Source organism: Xenopus laevis, chromosome 5L (genome assembly GCF_017654675.1).
Source record: "Xenopus laevis strain J_2021 chromosome 5L, Xenopus_laevis_v10.1, whole genome shotgun sequence".
Classification (NCBI taxonomy): Eukaryota; Metazoa; Chordata; class Amphibia; order Anura; family Pipidae; genus Xenopus; species Xenopus laevis.
In genome coordinates this window covers 77,314,966-77,335,081 of record NC_054379.1, presented here as the reverse complement: position 1 = coordinate 77,335,081, position 20,116 = coordinate 77,314,966, and the positions used below count along the sequence as shown (strand labels likewise).

Sequence of the window (20,116 nt, the reverse complement as noted above, 5' to 3'; positions counted from 1 at the left end):
CCCAAGTGGCTTTTTTTTTTTTTCTTACAGAAAAGGCTCTGGCCACGGGTGATTACATTTTCTGGGGGGTGTAATAAACAAATACACTCCTTAGTGAATTTTACTTTGCTTGTGTAACAGGAGAGGCCTCGTTGATTTATTACTATTATATATATGTAACTAGTGCCATTACAGCACTGCAAAATATGTTTGAGCTATATAAATACATGTTAATAATAATAATAATATCAACTCAGAATTCTGTATCCAATTAACCTGCTACATGTCAGCAGTTTGTACATCCAGTTGGCCAGGGGGTGGTGAAAAATTGAGGCTTTGTAGGATTTTTCTCTCCCCTATTAATAACTATGGCAGAAGGGTAGAACCGTGTACTAAAAAACCTCACATTTTCTGTTTCTGCATATCAGTGGTTACCCATCACTGCATGCCAAAGGGTACAACTACTTTACCATTTCCACACCAATGATATAGATTCTATGTTAAGGTAAGACCCTGCTGATTGTGTACAATCTCCACCATATAATTAGCCCCAATAAGAAGAATAAAATAAATTGAAAATGGCTGCTGTTTACTGCCAGGAAAAGCCAAAGGCAGTGAAGCCTTAGTGGTTGTACTTGAAAGTAATGGTTTTGTATTCTTTCCACAGAGGAGATGCAGAGGAAAAAAAAAAAGAAATCAGCAATTTGAATGCAGTGCATAGGTAAACTCATAGTTAAATGATATAATATGTGGATATGAAAATAGCCATACACTGTATTAAGAAAATAGATTGACACCACAATTATGGCATTACAGAAAAAAAAATAACTAAATATGTATAAATAGTAATTTAGCAAGTACAGTATGTACATATACAAATATATATATAGTGCAGTAGGTAGGACCACAGACCTGTTTCACATCACACTGCATATAGCGACTGTGACATTACTATAACGGACTTGTTCACTTTATCTACATTTGCAATGCAGTCATTTCCCGTCACTTTCCCTGTGGGAACAAGCCCTTTCTCATCTGCTAAACAGGCCTGACATGGTGGCAGGAGTAACAATATTGCTGTGTTACACTAAAGGGAACAAAGTGTAAAAGCTACAGATGTGCACTGCACTATCTGCTATGTATTCATGGAAATACACTTTGGGCTGTATTTAGACAAAAATTGCTCTGTTGTGCTTTCATTTCTGTTCTTAAAATAAATAGAGAGTAAACCATATTGGTGCAGAGATGTTTCAGCTTTTGTTTAAGAATTATAGCTGTTAAATTGCCTCTCATATTGACAGGAATCTAAAACTATCTGCATTTAGTCAGTTTTCTCTGAGGGGTTCTGCACCTCTTTAGTTTGAATTAGTTAATATTTTAGACCCCTAGCCAATCTGCTTATATGTAAACACAGAAAAGGGGGAAGCATATTATTTTAAATATTATTTAAAATATATTATTTAGCCCTTTACTAGAATGCAAAGTGCAAGCCCGTGCTTTCCTGTTGTTATGCATTAGCAGCAACATTTTTTGCTTGGGCAATGGGTTAACTTGTAAATCTACCATGAAAGACAGCAGGATCACTAAGGTTATGTATGGGCCTGCGTGTCAGCTCCTTCTTATGCATATAAGAGAAGGATCTATTTTAAGGGAAAACAAATGGAAGATGAAAACGGCTTCCAAACAGTGCACATTTCACATTAAAAAGAAAAGAATATTGCGTATAGTGCATGAATCTGAACACAATCAAATGAGTGGACAGGGCCAGACTGACACTTTGCTTAGATATAAATGCAAATAGTATTACTTAAATAGTTTACTATAAAAATGTTCTATCATATGGCATTCTGCTGCTACTGAAAGAGACATGCTTTTTTCCTGGTTATTAAGCTTGATATTCTTAGCAAATCAAGCTGTTCCTTACAGAAAAAAAGCCTGGTGGGTTTAAATGTTACATTTGGAAAGTCACATGCTTTGGTGCTTTAAAAAAAACAAAAAAAAAAACATGCAGTATGTAAATGTTATGGCTCATAGTGATAGATGGCAAAGACATGTTTGTACACTGAAATTGCTCCGTGAAACCCTGAGGAAAACACGTTAGGCAACAGTAACCAGCCTCCCAGATTCTGGGTAATTAGTCCTCACGTCACCCTTGTTCCAGGGAATATGCTTGTCTTCTGCCAAAAGACTCCCAAGGCAAACTTTATGACAAGGATTCAGTGGAATATGCTTGGTTGGAAGCAGTGTCCCCTCCTGAAAGTGATTCACTGGTTGTTTCTAGGTCTCCGTTTTCATTTTCATCAATGTGCAGCTTCTGTTCAAATGCTGGAATGGAAATGGAGGAAGAAAGCTTAAACATAAAGAAATGTCAGAAATATCTTGGCAATTCTAAAAAGCATTGTACACACCCCTTTTCAAAATTAGTTCATTGACTAGGGCTTGTCTTAAACATATATTTTGCCTATTCTTGACAATTCTACATCCTCTGTATAATAATCTCCTTCTTATCTCAAAGCTATGACTGCAACTTAGGGAACGGAGGATTTTGTTTTTACAGAACTAATTATCTCCCTATGAACAAATGTCCATGTTTATGGACATGGGGGGGGGGGGGGGCACAGTTTAGTAAAAACAAAAACATTTCCATTAGTTTTAATGGATGTCAGTATAGTGTAGTGTAGTGGGGGCAGCCATTTAAGCACAGGATAAGTTCTGAAAAATCCCATTGTATACTGCATAGCGTATCCATTATCTGCTGTGTATCCTGTGCCTTTTCTCCTTTTTAGCTTTGAATAGCTGCCCCCATGGCTACACAGCAGCTTGTTTATATGAACACCAGGTTTTCCAATGCAGTACTTCAGCACATTATATTTTCATTACAAGACTTTAATTTTTGGTGTAGCTGTCCCTTTAACAGAACAAAACCTTTGGGGCTATAGCACTCTCTGCGTGTCATTCCTAGTGCTTGCATCTTTTACTTAAATGGATCCTGTCATCGGAAAACGTTTTTTTCAAAACGCATCAGTTAATAGTCTGACTTGGGGCAGCTGGGAAACTGACAAAATGTCTAGCCCCATGTCAGATTTCAACATTGAATATAAAAAAATTTGTTTGCTCTTTTGAGAAATGGATTTCAGTGCAGAATTCTGCTGGAGCAGCACTATTAACGGATTCATTTTGAAAAAAATGTTTTTTCCCATGACAGTATCCCTTTAAGTAGACAATCATAGGCTGGGATGACTTCCATTGCTGTCAAAGAGAAACAACTGATCATGTTCCCTAGAAATTAGAAACCAGTTTAGCAACTCCCATTGGACTAATTAGGATGTTTGCATTTACACTGACATTTGGTATGATTCAGATAGCAGAGATTCCCCACTTTGGTAAAACAAGTCTCACGTAATTATCATGGTTACCTTCCATGCCTCCACCCATCACTGCTAAAATTACAATTAGTATTTACATTTGTCTGAAAAGATTATATATTTCCATTGCCTTCACAGACAACACATAATTTACATCCATGCCCCAATGGAGCTTACAGTCTAATACTTATCACATTCACACACTATGGTCAGTCTTATTAAGAGCAGACATGAAGAGAACATACACAGCCAAGTTGGGTTGAAATAAGACCAAAGTCCATCAAGTTTAACCCCTCCAAATGATCCCCAGTGCACATACACTCACATAAAGATATTAACCAATATCTATACTAATTGTATATTAGTCTTATGTCTGTCCAAGAAAACATGCAAGCCACTCTTAAAAGCATTAACAGAATTAGCCATCACATCATCATCCGGCAGTGCATTCCACAACCAAGCATTTCTCTTGATCTTGATTTTCTGCATTGTCGTAGTACCCAGGCTCTGTAGAGCAAATTGCCCTTTTCATTAGCACAGTGAAGATTTACTCAACACTTTAGCTGTGCAAATTGTCAATTGAGTCCTAACTAATGAAGATCATCTTTCAAGGAAAGAACAAAAGAACAGGAGTGTCCAACCTGCAGTCTTCTAGCTGTCAGTTCTTCATCATTTGAAGTGCAACTGGCCTGCCACAGAATGGACATTCCTCAGAAGCTAAAGCTGCTTACTAGATATAAAGAACTAAAATGTGTTACATTTCTTATAAGCTATATAGCAATCATCAGGTAGTATTTAATTACACTTCTCTCAAACAAACATCTTATTGGTTGCTATGGGTTACTACATCTGGGCAAACTGTGTTTTACATGTGAAGACAATAGTACTATAGATAATCCTCAAAGATAACCTTACCTTGCAGTGGTTTGGTATCTGCATCTTTAGTACTAACCCCAGGGTTAGCACCTCCATCTTCTAATTCATCAAGATACAAGCGATAACGATGCCCACTCTCATCTTCATACTCTACGTTTTCATCGTCAGAATCTATTTCAGGGGCGACATACACAACCTCAAACTCAATTTCTCCTCTCTGGAAGGCAAAGAATGTGGGTTAGAGAAAATGTAATACAAAAGGCTACAGCAACATATGCGCAGATCAGAATGGCAGTACTAAGAAACATTCAAACACTGTGTGGTTAATTCCCACGTAACTGCATTATAAACACCTACAGGATGTTAATGTAATTCCAAATGTAATTTATAAGGACATTAAAAATCACCAAGGATTTCCATAATGATCTAAAGGCATGAGCCTAGAGTATTACCTGCTGAGAGAGAATTGTAACGGCTTCTTTGTGCTTGGCGTCTCTAAGATTAATTCCATTTACAGCTAAAATTGCGTCCCCAACATGCAGTCCACCACAACGGTCTGCTGGCTGAGCTGGATGGATTTCAGAGATAAGTATTGGAACACCGTGCTCTTTACCACCCTAAAATACAACACAAAAGCCTTTATTTTAAGTCACACTTGCATAATACATACACATTCACCCTCACAGCGCATCTAAAATGACATACATATGGTACAGTATATATGTGTATTTATAAAACATATAGCAATAGTTTGATATGATATGTAGTCACAACTTCACTGCAAGCCCACTTTATAAAGTGGTGAGCACATATTCCTCTTTTGTTGGACCCATCATGTTCATCACTTGTCAGACACTGTTCTGCACACGCAATCATGTTGACATACCTCCACAAGACAAACAGATTTTGAATGTACAGACAACTAATAAACAAGAACTGCTACTCACCGTGATTGATATGCCAAGTCCTTCATGGTCTTCTTTAGCCAGAATAACTTTTCTGATTGGGCCAACTCCTTGGCTTTTCTTTAAGCATTCTGGGTCCTGCTGAGGCACAAAGACATAATGATTATCCTAAATGCAGAAATGAGTTCAATACAAAACAGAAGTGTTAAATCTGTTTGCAACCACATCCTGGAACTTTTCCTATATTTGTAACAATACTTGCATGAGTCTGTCATGATAACAAGGACACTGGTCTTAGCAGTTGGATGTTAGGTTACGTGCTACTGCAGGTGTGCAAACACTGCAATAAGGCAGATTAATTGCTCACACATAAGATCTTCTGGAACTTACGTGTCCTGGAGGTGCTGGCAATGGCCGCTTCAAATCATTCCGCCCCCGACAGGCTCGAATAACAGTCTTGTGCCGATGCAGGTGAATTTCAGCTTCAAGCTGATTCCATAGTTTGTCGTGAGCAGGGCCCTTCATGTCCCTACCAAGCAACTGAATCTGCTGGACTCTTAAAACAAAATAAAGTTCCTTTACTAACACTTTCCACTTCTTTGTGTCCTGCAACACTAACATTAAAGTATAGCCTTGTGCCTGAAATCAAAGGCAACATTTAGTAAAGAACTGCTGGGGAAAAAAAAGTTACGGTATTTACTCATCCCAAAACGGTCTTTGCATAGTGAAACAGTATGTAATTCTAAGCAACTTTACAAAGATTAATGGGCATTAATGAGTTTAAAGCGATTTGTCAATGTAATTGCAATTCAAAGCAATTCTGTCTGCCCCTTACTATTTAAAGGCCTGGAGATCTGAATTCTGCAACGATGTAAGAAAAACAAAAAAAGATAATCAAACACTGCTTTCAATTACAATAACATTTACAATTAAATTTAAAATTATTTAACCTCTCAAAATTTGTAATGAATGTATAATGGAAAGTTGCTTAGAATTACATTTTCTTACATTAGGGACAAATCAGTTTTTGCGTGGATGGTCCCTTAGAGGATACATTTTCAGCATTTACTGGTCATCTGTTTAAAACCTAAAATCTTATTGGCTGTTATGGGGTACTTTACCTGTGCAAACTCTGTGCCTTTTACTACATATGGGGTTTAGAGTTTAAGTTCCAAAGTTAATGCACAAATTCATTTTAGAACTATTAACATGCCAAGGCATATTAGATATTATTGCTCAAATCCCATTTACCCAACATAACAGCCTTTCAAAGACAACCCTTAACCTAATATAAAACAGGGCTGACAAAAAAGGTGTATTTTGGTTTATTAAACAGCAACTGACCAGATTCCTGGGACCTTTCCTTGTTTAAATTGCACCGGTACAATTCAGTAATGGAATGAATGTCTTTCAGCATCAGCGCTCTTACAAAAGATATATAATACGTACTATTATATATGGTTGTATGTTTATTAAATTGCCCTGGAGGTTAAACACACAAAAGGTGAAAGGGCACATGTTCAAATATAAACCCCCAATATGAAAACATCTGGCTACCCACATTTCCATCAAGCTAAACATTCAGTTAGTCATCTAGATTTTCAAGCGATCGGTTTGGTAGGGAACCCCAGATGTGGTGGCTCGTGGGAGGTGCAATGGATCAATAGATTGGATACCGCTGCCCACGAGGGTTCAATAGGGATTACACCCCGGCAATGTTTATATATACCTAATTGGGTTTGTAGTCCTGTTATCATATAGAGAATTAAAATAAGGCATGACAGTTTTTCTGTATTGGTTTTAATCAAATTTTCCTTCCTCTTTCTTTTGAAGGATTTTGATCTACAATGTGTATTGGTGCCTATTGGTGCATACAATGAAGTGTCTCAGGTGCAGAAGATGTGTGCTTTATGTCATGTTGGTACCAGATGATAGATGGACCATGTATGTTCTCACTGGGATTATATTACTGATTTTGCAATAATATCAAAACACATTTTACAATTCCAATTTATTTACCTATATGGAGTACGGACACTACTATTGATATGTACTTGGCTGACATGGCCTTTTTCAATTGATGCCGGACCAATTATATCCACCTGAAAGACTCTTTGAATAATGTTTTTTTCAGGGCAGTATAAGCCTCCTTCTCACTACCTTAGATCACTTTCATTATTATACCATTCACGCTTGACAAACATTGTATAGACCTAAAACTTTGCCACTGTTTTTTGAGTTAATAAAACACTCATCACATTTTCATAGAATCAGAAGTGCCACTGGTGTTTTTTTTCTAATATTAGATATTATTGTGCACAAATTATAGAAGTTGTGTGTTTTTGTGTGTAGTTTTGTAAATCTGCTAAAATCATGACACAAACGGACTCATGTTAAATTAGGGGACTTGACGCAGCACTTGAACTTACATATTTTGGCCCAAAAAACAGCAGTTGGTCAACACTGCAGTGAAGGTTATACCAAGCACTCATTATATTTCCTCCTTGTTTCACGACTGTAATATTTGTGTAAGAGGCCAGTTTCCACTTTATTTAGCTGTATGCAAGTACTGACCAGAATCCCATATTTTTTATTAAAATATATGGGTTTCTTACGCTTATGATTTTTGGGCTGCACAGATCAAAGTTTAGTATGATTGTGTTTGCAGGGTCCAAACTTATGTGTATACATAATTTACAGTTTACGGTTCTCTACATGCCTACATATTTGGGTAATCCTATGCATAGCAGGTATCAAATTGTTCAGAAGACATCTGGCATGCATATGTATAATATCATCTTTGTGGGAGATTGCATTAATGCAATCCTTTTTTACTAGGATTGCATTAATGGACTGCAGAGTGAAAAGTCCTACCTCATCGGAATGTGTATTGGAGAAAAACATATAGTTTTCTGCTGACCACTTTCTGTTAGGGCCTTTTTTGGCCCGGAATCTACATTATGCTTATTTCTGGTGCTGTGGTTTGAAAGTATATCCTATTTTTTCTAAAAATATATGGTTTCTGGGGGTTAAAAATAGTGTTTAGTGGCTTTTACCACTGACCACTTTTACATAAAAAGGCATGTGTTGTATTTGCAGGTGCCGAAGTGTCTGGCTTGAAAGTTTGTATGGACTATCTATATTTTGGGACTCTACATGCTAAACGGTTGTGCATTATTATGCTAAAAGGAGCAGCCTACATGGCTTCACACTAATCTAATGTAATAATGTTTTCCCGTTAAAATAAATATTATAAAGTGACACTCCCTCGCCATCCCCTACATATTTTGAGATTTTATGTAACACCTCAGAACAGAATACCCACTTGATATCTCTATTGTATAACAATCTAGTGGTGGATATTACCACTTTAAAGCAACCCTATATGACAAAATGGGAGGAAGATCTGCAGGAGGGGATCACACCAGCGAAATGACAGATTATCTGGGACAAAACTGGCAAAACATCCATCTGTACAACAATAATGGAAAGGGCATACAAATTGATAATTAGGTGGTATTACACTCCCACAAGGCTAGCCCATATCTTAAGTAGTACTTTATCCCCGCTATGCTTCAGGGGAGATAGGCACATTCCATCACATGTGGTGGACCTGCACACTGGTTAAAGAATACTGGGACATGGTAGCTCATACTCTATTGGCTGTATTTAAACACACTATCGAACTAGATCCATTGGCATTTCTTTTGTGACTACCAATTAAAAGCACTCCGAGCAGCTCAGTGGAAAAGTACCTTCCTTCCAAACCAACAAGCTCTCATTATCAAAGTTAAATGGGTCAGAACAACGGAAACTATTAGAGCATATTTGCAAGGTATGAGATACGAAAGCAAGCTGTTGTGGCTTCCTTGATGGAATTTGAAATGGCCCAATCAGAAACTGCGTGATTGTGGGACAGATCCCTTGGTAATTACTTCTTAGACCCCGCCCAACCCACCTTCCTGGTTTATCCCCATAATTTACATAGCACATAGTTAACATTATGGATAGTTCCAAGATCGAACAGGGATTACAGGTTGCCTATGTAAATGATACAAAAATATACATGAATGACTGTGTATGGAACTGAACCACCATTGCATACTTGCTACATTATAACTGTTAATTGTTCAAAATACAATTGATTGTTAATGGCATGTAAAATTGATAAAAATGTGAATAAAAATATATATTATAGTAAAGCAGGAACTCACCTTCCAGCTAGTTCCTTATCTAGGTACTTGGCAGCCAGTCGTGCTCCATACACTTCTGCCTGCAGAACTGCAATGTGCCGACGAAGAGCTTCATTTTCCTTTCGAAGTAATTTCACTTCTGCTTCTAGCTGAGCTTCCTTCACCTTTTCTTTTTTGTTTGCCTCAAGTTCTTTTTCCTAAGCCAGACATAATGACCAGCATTAGTTTGTAAAATCATGAATATTATCATGGCATTTAGCAATTCATTCATCTCAACCATGAAACTCTCTTGTAATCTTGGTTGAGAACACATTGAAAATAGCAAACAAAGGGACCCCATGCAGAATTAAGGTGCGTAGGTTTAAAAACTTTGCATTTGGTCTAACAATTTATATTTTTAAGATTTTGGAATTAAATTTATTCTCAAGCTCTCCATTGTGGCTCTGGTTGCTATGCCCACTGTCCCTAGGTTGTAGACAATTTGAGTGATAGGTAGGAATATAGGAAAGGAGCAGAATAAGGAATAAAAATACCATCTACTGTCAACAATTTACTATGATAAGCAAAATTAAATAGACATGCAACTATGCATTCCAGATGCTACAAAGATAAAACTCCCAGCATTCCTACATCTGTTGATCTGCTGGCAGAATACTGGGAACTGCAGTGCCAACATTGCACCATCTGGAGTGCCAAAGAGTCCTTATTTTCCTGTTTTGTATTTCAGAACTGGATCAAGTGTGTATGAAACGTTAATGTTCAGTGCTATTGCATATCATAGTGCTATGCTTTACAGAAAGATAGGAACATACTCACCATTGCCTCCACAGAAGGTACAGACTTAAAGCAAGAAAACAAAGACTTCAGATTAGAAAGGCTGTTACAAAGACAGAAAGAAACTGTAAATCTATGTCAAATGCTTTCTTCATTTGTATATGGGCTTTTTTTCTAATTGTTAAATGATGGTAAAGTAGCATGAACGTTAAATGCGTTCCAGTAGAATAAGAGAATATTAAAGGGATTCTGTCATGATTTTTATGATGTTTTTATTTACATTGCAAATAATTCATTAGACAATATAAAATTTAATTCCTGAACCAGCAAGTGAATTTTTTTTTAGTTGTAATATTGGTGTGTAGGCAGCCATCTCAGGTCATTTTGCCTGGTCATGTTCTTTCGGAAAGAGCCATCACTTTAGGATGAAACTGCTTTCTGGCAGGCTGTTGTTCCCCCTACTCAATGTAATTGAATGTGTCGCAGTGGGACCTGGATTTTACTATTGAGTGCTGTTCTAAAGCTGGCCATACATGCATAGATCCAATCGTATGATTTTCGGACCGTGTGTGGAGACTGCCGTCATTTTTCGTCCCACGGAGATCTGGCAGGTTAAAAGATTTCTGTCAGCTGCTGATAATATCTCTGCATGTATTGCCGGTCGTACGATTTTCAGTGGGAGACACCAGCTTTCTCGGACATAACTTTCGTACAATTGCTGTCAGGGGCAGAACATCGGCTGATCTGTTCTTCTACTACTTTATTTGATCGGAATGATTAGTGACAGTTCTGAAGATGGGGGAAGTCCGATCGTTCGAATCCTTTGCATCTATGGCCAGCTTTAGATCTACCAGGCAGCTATCTTGTGTTAGGGAGTTGCTATTTGTTTACCTTCCCACTGTTCTGTTGTTAGGCTGCTGGGGGGGGGGACTGGGTGATATCCCTCCAACTTGCAGTACAGCAGTAAAGAGTGACTGAAGTTTATCAGAGCACAAGTCACATGACTGGGGGCAGTTGGGAAACTGACAATATATCTAACCCCATGTCAGATTTCAAAACTAAATATAAAAAAAAAAAAAATCTGTTTGCACTTTGAGAAATGGATTTCAGTGCAGAATTTTGCTGGAGCAGCACTAACTGATCCGTTTTGAAAAAAAGATTTTTTTTTTCCCATGACAGTTAGAGTTAATAAATGCAGAGGTAAGAATTTGTTCACCAAACCTCATCCTCATGTTAATACTACTCATTACGGGGTTGTAGTAATTTTCTTAGCACGCAGCTACACACCAGTTTAGCCTTGATGGCTCCAGAGTCGACATTCTGGCCTGTCTTTGAGTGCAGCTGAAGTTGTACAGCGTGTAACTGCAGAAGCTGGTCATGAACCTCCTTATCTAGCACTGCCTTCTCTGCTTGAACTTCTGTTAGCTCTGACTTCATGTCCAACAGCTGTGCCTACAAAATACAAGGAAAACAAAGGGGGAAAAGAACACATTTAGCTTTAGGGGAAAGCTAAACTGAAATAATCACAGTATAATGCTGGATTTTAATTAAGACAACTATTGCAGTATCTTGTGTTTGAGATGTAAAAATCCTCTGTATTATTTATGCATCTACTCTACAGTGGGGGGAAAATTATAAGGAATTTGGAATTGTCGGATTTTCTGCATTCATTTGATATAACAATACAGAGAATCTTATAAAACATAAATAGGTTGTGGACAAATTGCTCTAATAAAAATAATTAAACATTTAGGTTTTAGAACTGCTAGCTTCTACTACCCAACAGACCAAGCTAATCCTTTATCTGTATAGGCTTTCAAATATTTTGGCCCATATGAACTTCGGGGCTAACCTCCACAATCTTGCACCGTCACGCAAACATGTATAACTAGTTCTTCAGTAGGGTTTTTTTTAGGGATGCACCGAATCCACTATTTTGGATTCAGCCGAACCGTTGAATCCTTCGCAAAAGATTTGGCTGAATACCGAACCAAATCCTTATTTTTATATGCAAATTAGGGGTGGGAAGAGGAAATTTTTTTTACTTCCTTGTTTTGTGACAAAGTCACATGGTTTCCCTCCTGCCCCTAATTTGCATATGAAAATTAGGATTCAGATTTGGTTCGGCCGGGCAGAAAAAAAGGCTGAATCCTTGGCGAATATCGAACCGGATCCTGGATTCAGTGCATCCCTAGTTTTTTTTTATGTGTTTCAGATTCTTGAATGGTTTATGACCAGGGTGCTGCCATTCTCAAAAAAATCGGGGGGAAGGGTTATATTTACCCTTGAGATTACTCTGAACTAAAATTTCTTAAAAGTGAATAGCTTTGTTCAGGGAAACCCTTCAACCGTTGATAAACATAATAATATTGTATGAACTTTGTACCAAAGGAGGAAGTAGTAATAAAGTCACACATTAACAGTTAGCTGTGTTCCTGCAATTTTTATACATTTAACTAATCAACCACCAGGATCTTATATTTGACAGGGGGAAAAAAAATCGAAGCTTTTTTAAAAGCTATACTTTTTTCCGCATTGCATTGTTGTTGTACTATATTTTTCAGCTGGTATTTCAGCAATAACCTGTTATAAAGAATTTTTGTTAAGTTATAGGTGTGACCGTGCCATTGTATAGCACTACAAACCAGTCCTGCAAGTCTACAAAACAGGGATTGAGGACCTTCAAAGGGAGGAAGAATATGAATGGACTGAAGGGGCTGGGATCAACAAACAGGGAAAAATAGACCTTAAATGAGATATTGCACTGGCTGAATTGCGCATCCAGTGACTTTTGTGTACAACTGCAACTTATATCTTTTACATGTCAACTGATGAAAAAACCTGTTAAACTGCTTGCATTCCTGGTTTCCTCAGACACGGTGTTACAGTTGCAGGTCATGACACACATTCACACAGTTATAAGCACTGCAACCCTGTCCTGTATTCTATTGTATTATATTATACTGGTGTGTGTTGTACCTACACAGCTGCCAGAACTTAACAACACTGTTTGTACAATATCTGTAACAAATCTCAGAGACTAAAAATTATTAAAGGGGTAGTTCACCTTAAAGCTAACTTTCAATGTCACATCATGGCCAATTATCAGCAATCTTTCAAATGGTCTTCATTTGTCACTTTTTTTTCTGACACTTTCCATCTGTCAAATGGAGTCACTGACCCCAGCATCCAAAAACTATTGCACTGTGAGGGTACAATATTATTGTTATTGTTTCTTTTGATTATTATTTTTGCATATAGGCCCTCCTATTCATCTTCCTGGCTCACATTCACACCACTGAGGTGTTGCCAGGGTAATTGCACTCTAGCAACCGGATAGTGGAGAGCTGCTTACCAAACAGCTACTTAATTCAAACATGTAATATAATAAACGAATAGCTCTTTACATCATACTAAAAGTTAATTTTAAGGTCCCCAGAGGACATAACTGCCATCTCAAGGCCAGGTACCCCTAACCCCACCCAACTCCACCACTGGATTTACATGGGATTTGTCAATCAAAGTAAAGAGACAAATCCATCACTTAATCCACTGCTTATAGCCCACAGGCTTACCATATCAATTGCTAGGAGTGCCAGTCCATAGGAACTGGTGGCAGTTTCTTAGGCCTTACTTAGTACCACTTATTTATGAGCAGTTGCCTTTCTTAAAGGGAAAGTTTATAAGAACTCTTAGCATGGTACTATACTTGCATTGATTAAAATATGCATTCAATCACTCATTCAAATCATTTAAGAGGAGAGTATTAGCTTGCACTAGGATTGTTAAATACCAAGGCCCCCTACATATCCATGAGTGGTATTCAATATTGGCAGTTACAATTTTCTCCTGTATCTATGTATTTTATTTCCTAGTTTGACCATTAGGTGGATGCAATGTACATTGTTACCCACTCTCAAATCAATACCAAGCAGTACTCCATGTTACCCAAACGTTCCAGCTACAACCAATGAGGGCTTTCTTAGCTGACAGTGGGTGAGCACTCTCAGTAACTTGCAATATTATCCCACCTTTGATAACACTGTCAGAAAAAGGTTTCAAAAAGATTTATTTCCCAACAATTCTTTGTGATCCAAAAGCCAGAAATATTCCTTTTTCAGTCACTGACTTCTCCAATCCTCCAGCTTTTCTCGTTATATTTACTCCAACCCTCCAACATTTCTCATTAGATCTACCCCAATCTTAACCACAAGCTTCCTGATTGCTTCCAGAGCTGTGGAGTCGTGGATTCGGAATGTGGGGTATCTGGAGTTTGAGTTGCCAAAAATGTAACGACTCCGACTCCTAATAACTTTAAATACAAGCACTGAAAATAATCAGATCAGATGTAAGAGCTTTTATGAAGGAGGATATGGCAGAAGCAATTCTGTTTCTAAGAACAAAACGTTCATACATTTTTTAGATTGTATTCAACAGCTATTCTACAGCTATATGCTAGGTTCAATTAATATATAAGTTGTTTTAGGTTTTCCAATTGTTTTTGGTTTATGTAGTTTAACCATGATTTTTGTTTTAGAATTACCAAAGGATGTGGTTTATATTTTTTGAGCTTTGGCAGTGATAAAATGCCTTGTATCGTGTGTACTTAACTCCTTTCAATCAACATGGAAATTACATTAGTATATTAACATATATAGCAACACAAAAAAAATTAAAGTTAACACTGGTCAAAGCGGTGTGTCTGCTTCAGAGAGACTAGTATATATATAGAACAGTAACCCCAAGAACTTAAAGTGTATTGAAGTAATGAAAATATAATGTATTGTTGATCTGCATTGGTAAAAGCTGTGTGTTTGCTTCAGAAAGACTACTATAGTTTATATAAATAAGCTGCTGTGTAAACATGGGGGCAGGCATTCAAGCTGGAAAAAAGGTGAAAAGGCACAGGTTACATAGCGCATAACAGACAAGCCCTGTCCAATACAATGGTGTTTTATCTGTTATCTGCTACAGTACATTATATTTTCATTACTTTGATACACTTTCAGTTTTTGGTGTTACGGTTACTTTAAAAACAAAGGGGTAGAAGGATGTATGTACCAACTCCACATCCCCGATTGCTTGTCATGTAAGCACAACCCCCCCCCCTATCATTTCTCCACTCTCTCCTTTGTACCTAATCAGAATCCATTTACCAATTACCCCTATGCAACCAACCTCCTTTTTCTTTTTATTAAAGGAAAACTATACCCCCCAAACAATGTAGGTCTGTATAAAAAGATATTGCATAAAACATCTCATATGTGAAATCCTGCTTCATGTAAATAAACCATTTTCATAATAATATACTTTTCTAGTAGTATGTGCCATTGGGTAATCATAAATAGAAAATTGCCATTTTAAAAAATAAGGGCCGCCCCCTAGGATCGTAGGATTCACTGTACTCACAAACATACCAACAAACCATACATGTTAGGTCACATGAGCCAATTAACAGACAGAGTTGTGTCTTTTGCTTCCACACTTCTTCCTGTTACAGTTAGAGTTGAAGTATTTCTGGTCAGGTGATCTCTGAGACAGCACAGAGACCATCACGAAATGGTGGCTCAAGGCAAGAGATGTAAAAGGGCAATATTTACTTAAATATATATTCCAGTTTGGTAAGATTCTTTAATATGCCACTTAATATGATATGAACTATCTGTTGCTTAAGTGTTCATTTTGGGGGTACAGTTTTCCTTTAAATATATTCCTAATATCTCCACAGTATTTCGTGTTTCCCTCTTTCTCCATCAAGCCAATTTCTCATGCTCCCATATTATTCAGGGACCCCACTTCTCACCCCTATAAAATGTGACTTCCCAGTCCCCTCATGTACATGATGCCCTGACTATACCAACCTCCAACTTGTGGTTGATCTGACTGACCGTCTGCGCTTTGTGGCAAAGTTGTGCGAAACAAGAGCTTAGGGTGGTCATTTTCTGTCGACCCTCATATGTGATATCTGCCTGGTCCGGGTCTATCTCCCCTAGCAACAAGTCAACATCCACAAACGCCTTATCAAATTCTTTCTCCAGCACTTCCAGCCAACGGAACATGGACATGCCGGGAACAGGCCCGGAGGCAGAAGCCAAGCACGGAGCCGCAGACATTACGAAGTAGATCTACACCGACAGACAGGAAGAAAAAGGGAGAATGTCACTTGATTATTCCGCTCTCTGATTGGCTGCCCTAGCGCAGTAAAACTCTCCCCTGATTGGCTAAACTACAAGAACGTCAGGAAAACCCCCTTCGGGCTAAAATCACCCGAAGACGCGGATTTGTCAGAATCAGCCCACGTGACACCCTCAAACGCTTCCGATTGATAGAATGATTAATCGAGAATGGGCGTTTACATTTCGACAGTATATATGGAAATAGAGGAGTAGGTTGCACTATAAGTATCAATGCAAATACTAATAACTACTGTCGTTTAACAGGAATGTGTGCGTTTCATCTATGGCTTTTGCAGCACAAGTGCGTGTAGGCGGTCAGCTTTTATTGCCTGCCACAACTGCGGCAGGCAGAACCAAAAGATGCTAGAAAGCCATTGTAGTTGAGCCCCGGCAGTCACGTGAACAGATTTTATAGCTTCGCAAAATGGAATTAAGTTTTGTTCTTCCGGTAGAATGTAGAGAGCTGCGCGTAGTTTGTAGGTTTTTTTGTCCTTTCCCAACTGGCTGACCAGTACAATAACTGTTCTAATATGAAAGTCTCAGAATAGGTGTTATTGGAGAAGGCTTATGCTCTTTATCCCACCACCATTTTATTTCTAAAGATTTTGTAAACCCAGCAATAGAAATATACTTCATTAAAGAAAATGTCGTTGTGAGCAAGATTCCAGTAGTATGCATATAGTATGCATATAACCATTCAATATTCATCTTCAATGTAATTGCAACTGAAAGTAGTAGTACTTTTTCAAAGGCCGGTGTAAAAAAAAAAAGGTGACACCTTTTCTGGAAAACAATACCAGCCTTCCTATATATTTACCTTTTTTCCCTATTAATAACATTGGGATCAATCATCATTTTTACCGGCCAGGCCTCACAATAGGCAAATTCCAGGTGTTGTCCTTTTAGCGGGCCAACGCTGGTCTACTTGCCCCCTCTTCTCTGCGAGTGGTTACCGTCCTGCGTGGGAGCTCATTACAAAAAAAGATGGGCACCTGACTAAACTAAGTGCCTTTAATTACATATGGGGGCTAGAAAATGTAGCGCCATAAATATAGAACCAACTTCTTCTTTAACGCCAAAGAATAGATGTATAGGTGTGGGACCTGTTATACAGAATGCTCGGGACCTGGGCTCTTTCTGTAATTTGGATCCTGATACCTTAAGACTACTAGAAAATCATGTAAACATTAAATAAACCCAATAGGTTGGTTCTGCTTCCAATAAGGATTAATTATATCTTAGTTGGGATCAAATACAAGCTACTGTTTTATTATTACAGAGAAAAAGGAACTCATTTTAAAAATTATAAAATGGAGTCTATGCAAGACGCCCTTTCCGTAATTCAAGGCTTACCGGATAACATATCCCATACCAGAACTAACTTCATATTAAAAAGAGAAGGAAAGTTGGTGCCAAAATTGTTAGCCCTCCCCCAGTGATTCTAATCGCTTACCACATACTGGCTCTTCTCTTCAGAAAACTGCACCATCTCAGGATATTTTCTTCTTCATCATCATCATTTATTTATATAGCACAAACAAGTTACGCAGTGCTTTATTTTCTTCCATTTCTGTGCATATGCCCATGCTCCTATTAAAGCTGGGCATATGCACAGTACAAAAATTATCGAAAAGTTCTGTACTAAGCATGTGCTCCCCCAGTATGCCACAGGGCAACTACTTAATTTTTTTGAGTACAGGCCCTGGTCTATTTAGTATTCAAAATCCTGTAAGTGCTGCAGTTTGCTATTTATTTGTACTGAGCATGGGCACCCAGTGCCTTCTTTTGGAGAAAGAACACAATAGTAGTGCATATGCATCTTTTATGTACCCAGCACTCCCAGATCAATACTTACAGTGCTACCTTCACACTATCCCAGTATACACAGCAGTATAAATGCATTTCCAACTACATGTTTGATGTCCCAGAACCTATTGCAATATAGGTAAAGTGCCAACTACAAATGTAATTCTCCAAAACTTACACAATATTTAAATTATATTATTATATAATTGTAATGTTCCATAAACACTTTTCCTCTCCCTGTCTACATTTATGCTTTAATGCCCCCTGCCCTGCATTTTGTTGACCCAGTCCTGCTCACTCTACAGACTTTTATTTAACTCTGTCATTACTAGTTGAATGCAAAAAATACTTTTCATAGGATGATAGCTAACTGCAGTCAGACTGTTAAATCTAATCTTAGAAAGCTCCACAACAATCATTAAACATTGCTGGGTCATTTATATTGATGCACATGGGAAGGTCCTTGTTCCTGAATTTGCTTACCGTAGGCACCACCTCTTGACACAAGTTTATAACAACCAAGTCGTGACAAATATTTCAACTATCGCTACGGTAGTTGCCTTCCATGTCAATTAAGTGAACTTCTGACATAAAAAAATTAAAGCATTGAAGAGAAACTGTACTCTGCTCTCAAGCAATAAAAGAGAAATGGTGCCTAGATGTCAAGATTACATTGATTTACGCATTTACTTTAAATGACAGTGTACCAAGATATATTATAGTACACTTTCTATCATTTGTGCCACAGATTTTATACAGTGTTTTCTATTCTTCTTGCTATTTAAAATTATATATACTGTAACAATGGAGAAAATAAGGTGGCACCCGGATTTGAACCAGAGACCTCTTGATCTGCAGTAAAATGCTCTACCACTGAGCTATACCCCATCTGATAAAATGCTATACCCCATCTGATAAAATGCTATACCCCATCTGATAAAATGCTATACAATGTGTGTTTTCTTTTATTACTAGTAGAGGAATGGCTTATTATCCATGTTACAGGGCAACTCTTTTGAAATAACAAAAGTGGTATAAAGGTGATACCTTTATTGGCTAACTAATATAATCATAGCAAGCTTTCAGAACACTTAATTCCCTTTTCAAGCGGATTACACTGAAGCTGTGGTGTTCTCTGGTATATATACAACATTCAGCTCATAGGTCAAATGACCAACAAAAAGTAATATCAATCTATGTGTAAGGTGTCAATATCATTTACGAGGGGATCTGCAAGAGACAAGCAGATAAGGTACAAGATAATGTGGGTCAAAGAGGCTAAGTATAAATTAGGGCTGAATTATTGGAGTGTAGAATCAAAGGAATTCCATATGATCTCTTTGTTGGTGTTTCTGACCTGGTGCAGTCCTTTCTTAGTACCAGGTCAGAAGTACCAGGTCAGAAATACCAACATGTCTGGATATGGACTAAGAGATCATATGGAATTCTTTTGCACCAGCATTACGAATAAAGACGTTCATGCAACTTTTAGGTACCCGCCCTATTCAAATTAACCTAAACATATGAGTACTAACAGCTTAGAAAGAGTACTAGGCAGAAATGAACACTAGCGAAAATTCGCTATCAAATGCTCGCCCAGCCGATGTTAGGCTAGTGAAAATTCACCAGCGTTTGACTGCTGAGACGCAACTTTGCATTTTAGTGAATTAGCGTAGTGGTAACGAATTTGCACCTGGCAAAGTGGCGCAGAGTGTGGCGAAGGGGTTCCTGGAAAAAATTCGTTTTAGTGAATTTGTCCCAATGTGTTTTACAAATTTTCCTGCGCTTTTGCAAATTTTTTGGCAAAGCGAAAAGGGACAGTTTCACTCATCACTAATCTCCAGTATTAATGAATAAAATAGGGAACAAGAATGTTGAAAAGTCAGTAGCTGAATGTATACAACAGGTGATCCAGGTGCACCAGCCCCAAACTTTCAACCTAGTGAGCTAATATCAATGCATCAACACAAGGAAGTGGCCATTCATGAAATCCACATTGATTCAAATTAGTCAAGTGAAAAATAAATTTATTGAAAAATCAT

At 37.8% G+C, this 20,116-nt stretch overlaps 1 protein-coding gene and 1 non-coding gene across 5 annotated transcripts; both read right to left on the bottom strand.

Annotated features, from left to right (window-relative positions):
* Positions 1–335: 335 nt before the first annotated feature.
* Positions 336–16,316, bottom strand: gopc.L (golgi-associated PDZ and coiled-coil motif containing L homeolog). Of its 4 annotated transcripts, none has more exons than XM_018263267.2 (9): positions 15,954–16,316; positions 11,380–11,544; positions 10,135–10,158; positions 9,340–9,515; positions 5,516–5,681; positions 5,168–5,263; positions 4,673–4,837; positions 4,260–4,437; positions 336–2,304 (listed from the first exon to the last, which is right to left on the bottom strand). In XM_018263267.2, the coding sequence occupies exons 1-9, from the start codon at positions 16,203–16,205 to the stop codon at positions 2,183–2,185; spliced, it is 1,344 nt and encodes a 447-aa protein (XP_018118756.1). In that variant the 5' UTR covers positions 16,206–16,316; the 3' UTR covers positions 336–2,182. The 4 variants fall into 4 exon arrangements, with proteins under 4 accessions (XP_018118756.1, XP_018118755.1, XP_018118758.1 ...); XM_018263266.2 differs by having other exon boundaries at positions 5,168–5,266; positions 15,954–16,315; XM_018263269.2 differs by lacking the exon at positions 10,135–10,158 and having other exon boundaries at positions 15,954–16,312.
* A 2,574-nt stretch (positions 16,317–18,890) lies between these two features.
* trnac-gca lies at positions 18,891–18,961 on the bottom strand. The gene has a single exon. It is a non-coding gene; the product is annotated as a tRNA-Cys (tRNA).
* Positions 18,962–20,116: the final 1,155 nt, after the last annotated feature.

Bases quoted from the DNA above. Each gene is read 5' to 3' on its own strand.
- gopc.L (XM_018263266.2), bottom strand. From the start codon at position 16,205: ATGTCTGCGGCTCCGTGCTTGGCTTCTGCCTCCGGGCCTGTTCCCGGC. The intron at 11,545-15,953 runs GTTGGTATAGTC...TGTATTTTGTAG, and splicing joins AGATCAACCACAAGTTGGAG to GCACAGCTGTTGGACATGAA. The intron at 5,682-9,339 runs GTGAGTTCCTGC...TTTTGTTTTAAG, and splicing joins GATAAGGAACTAGCTGGAAG to AGTCCAGCAGATTCAGTTGC.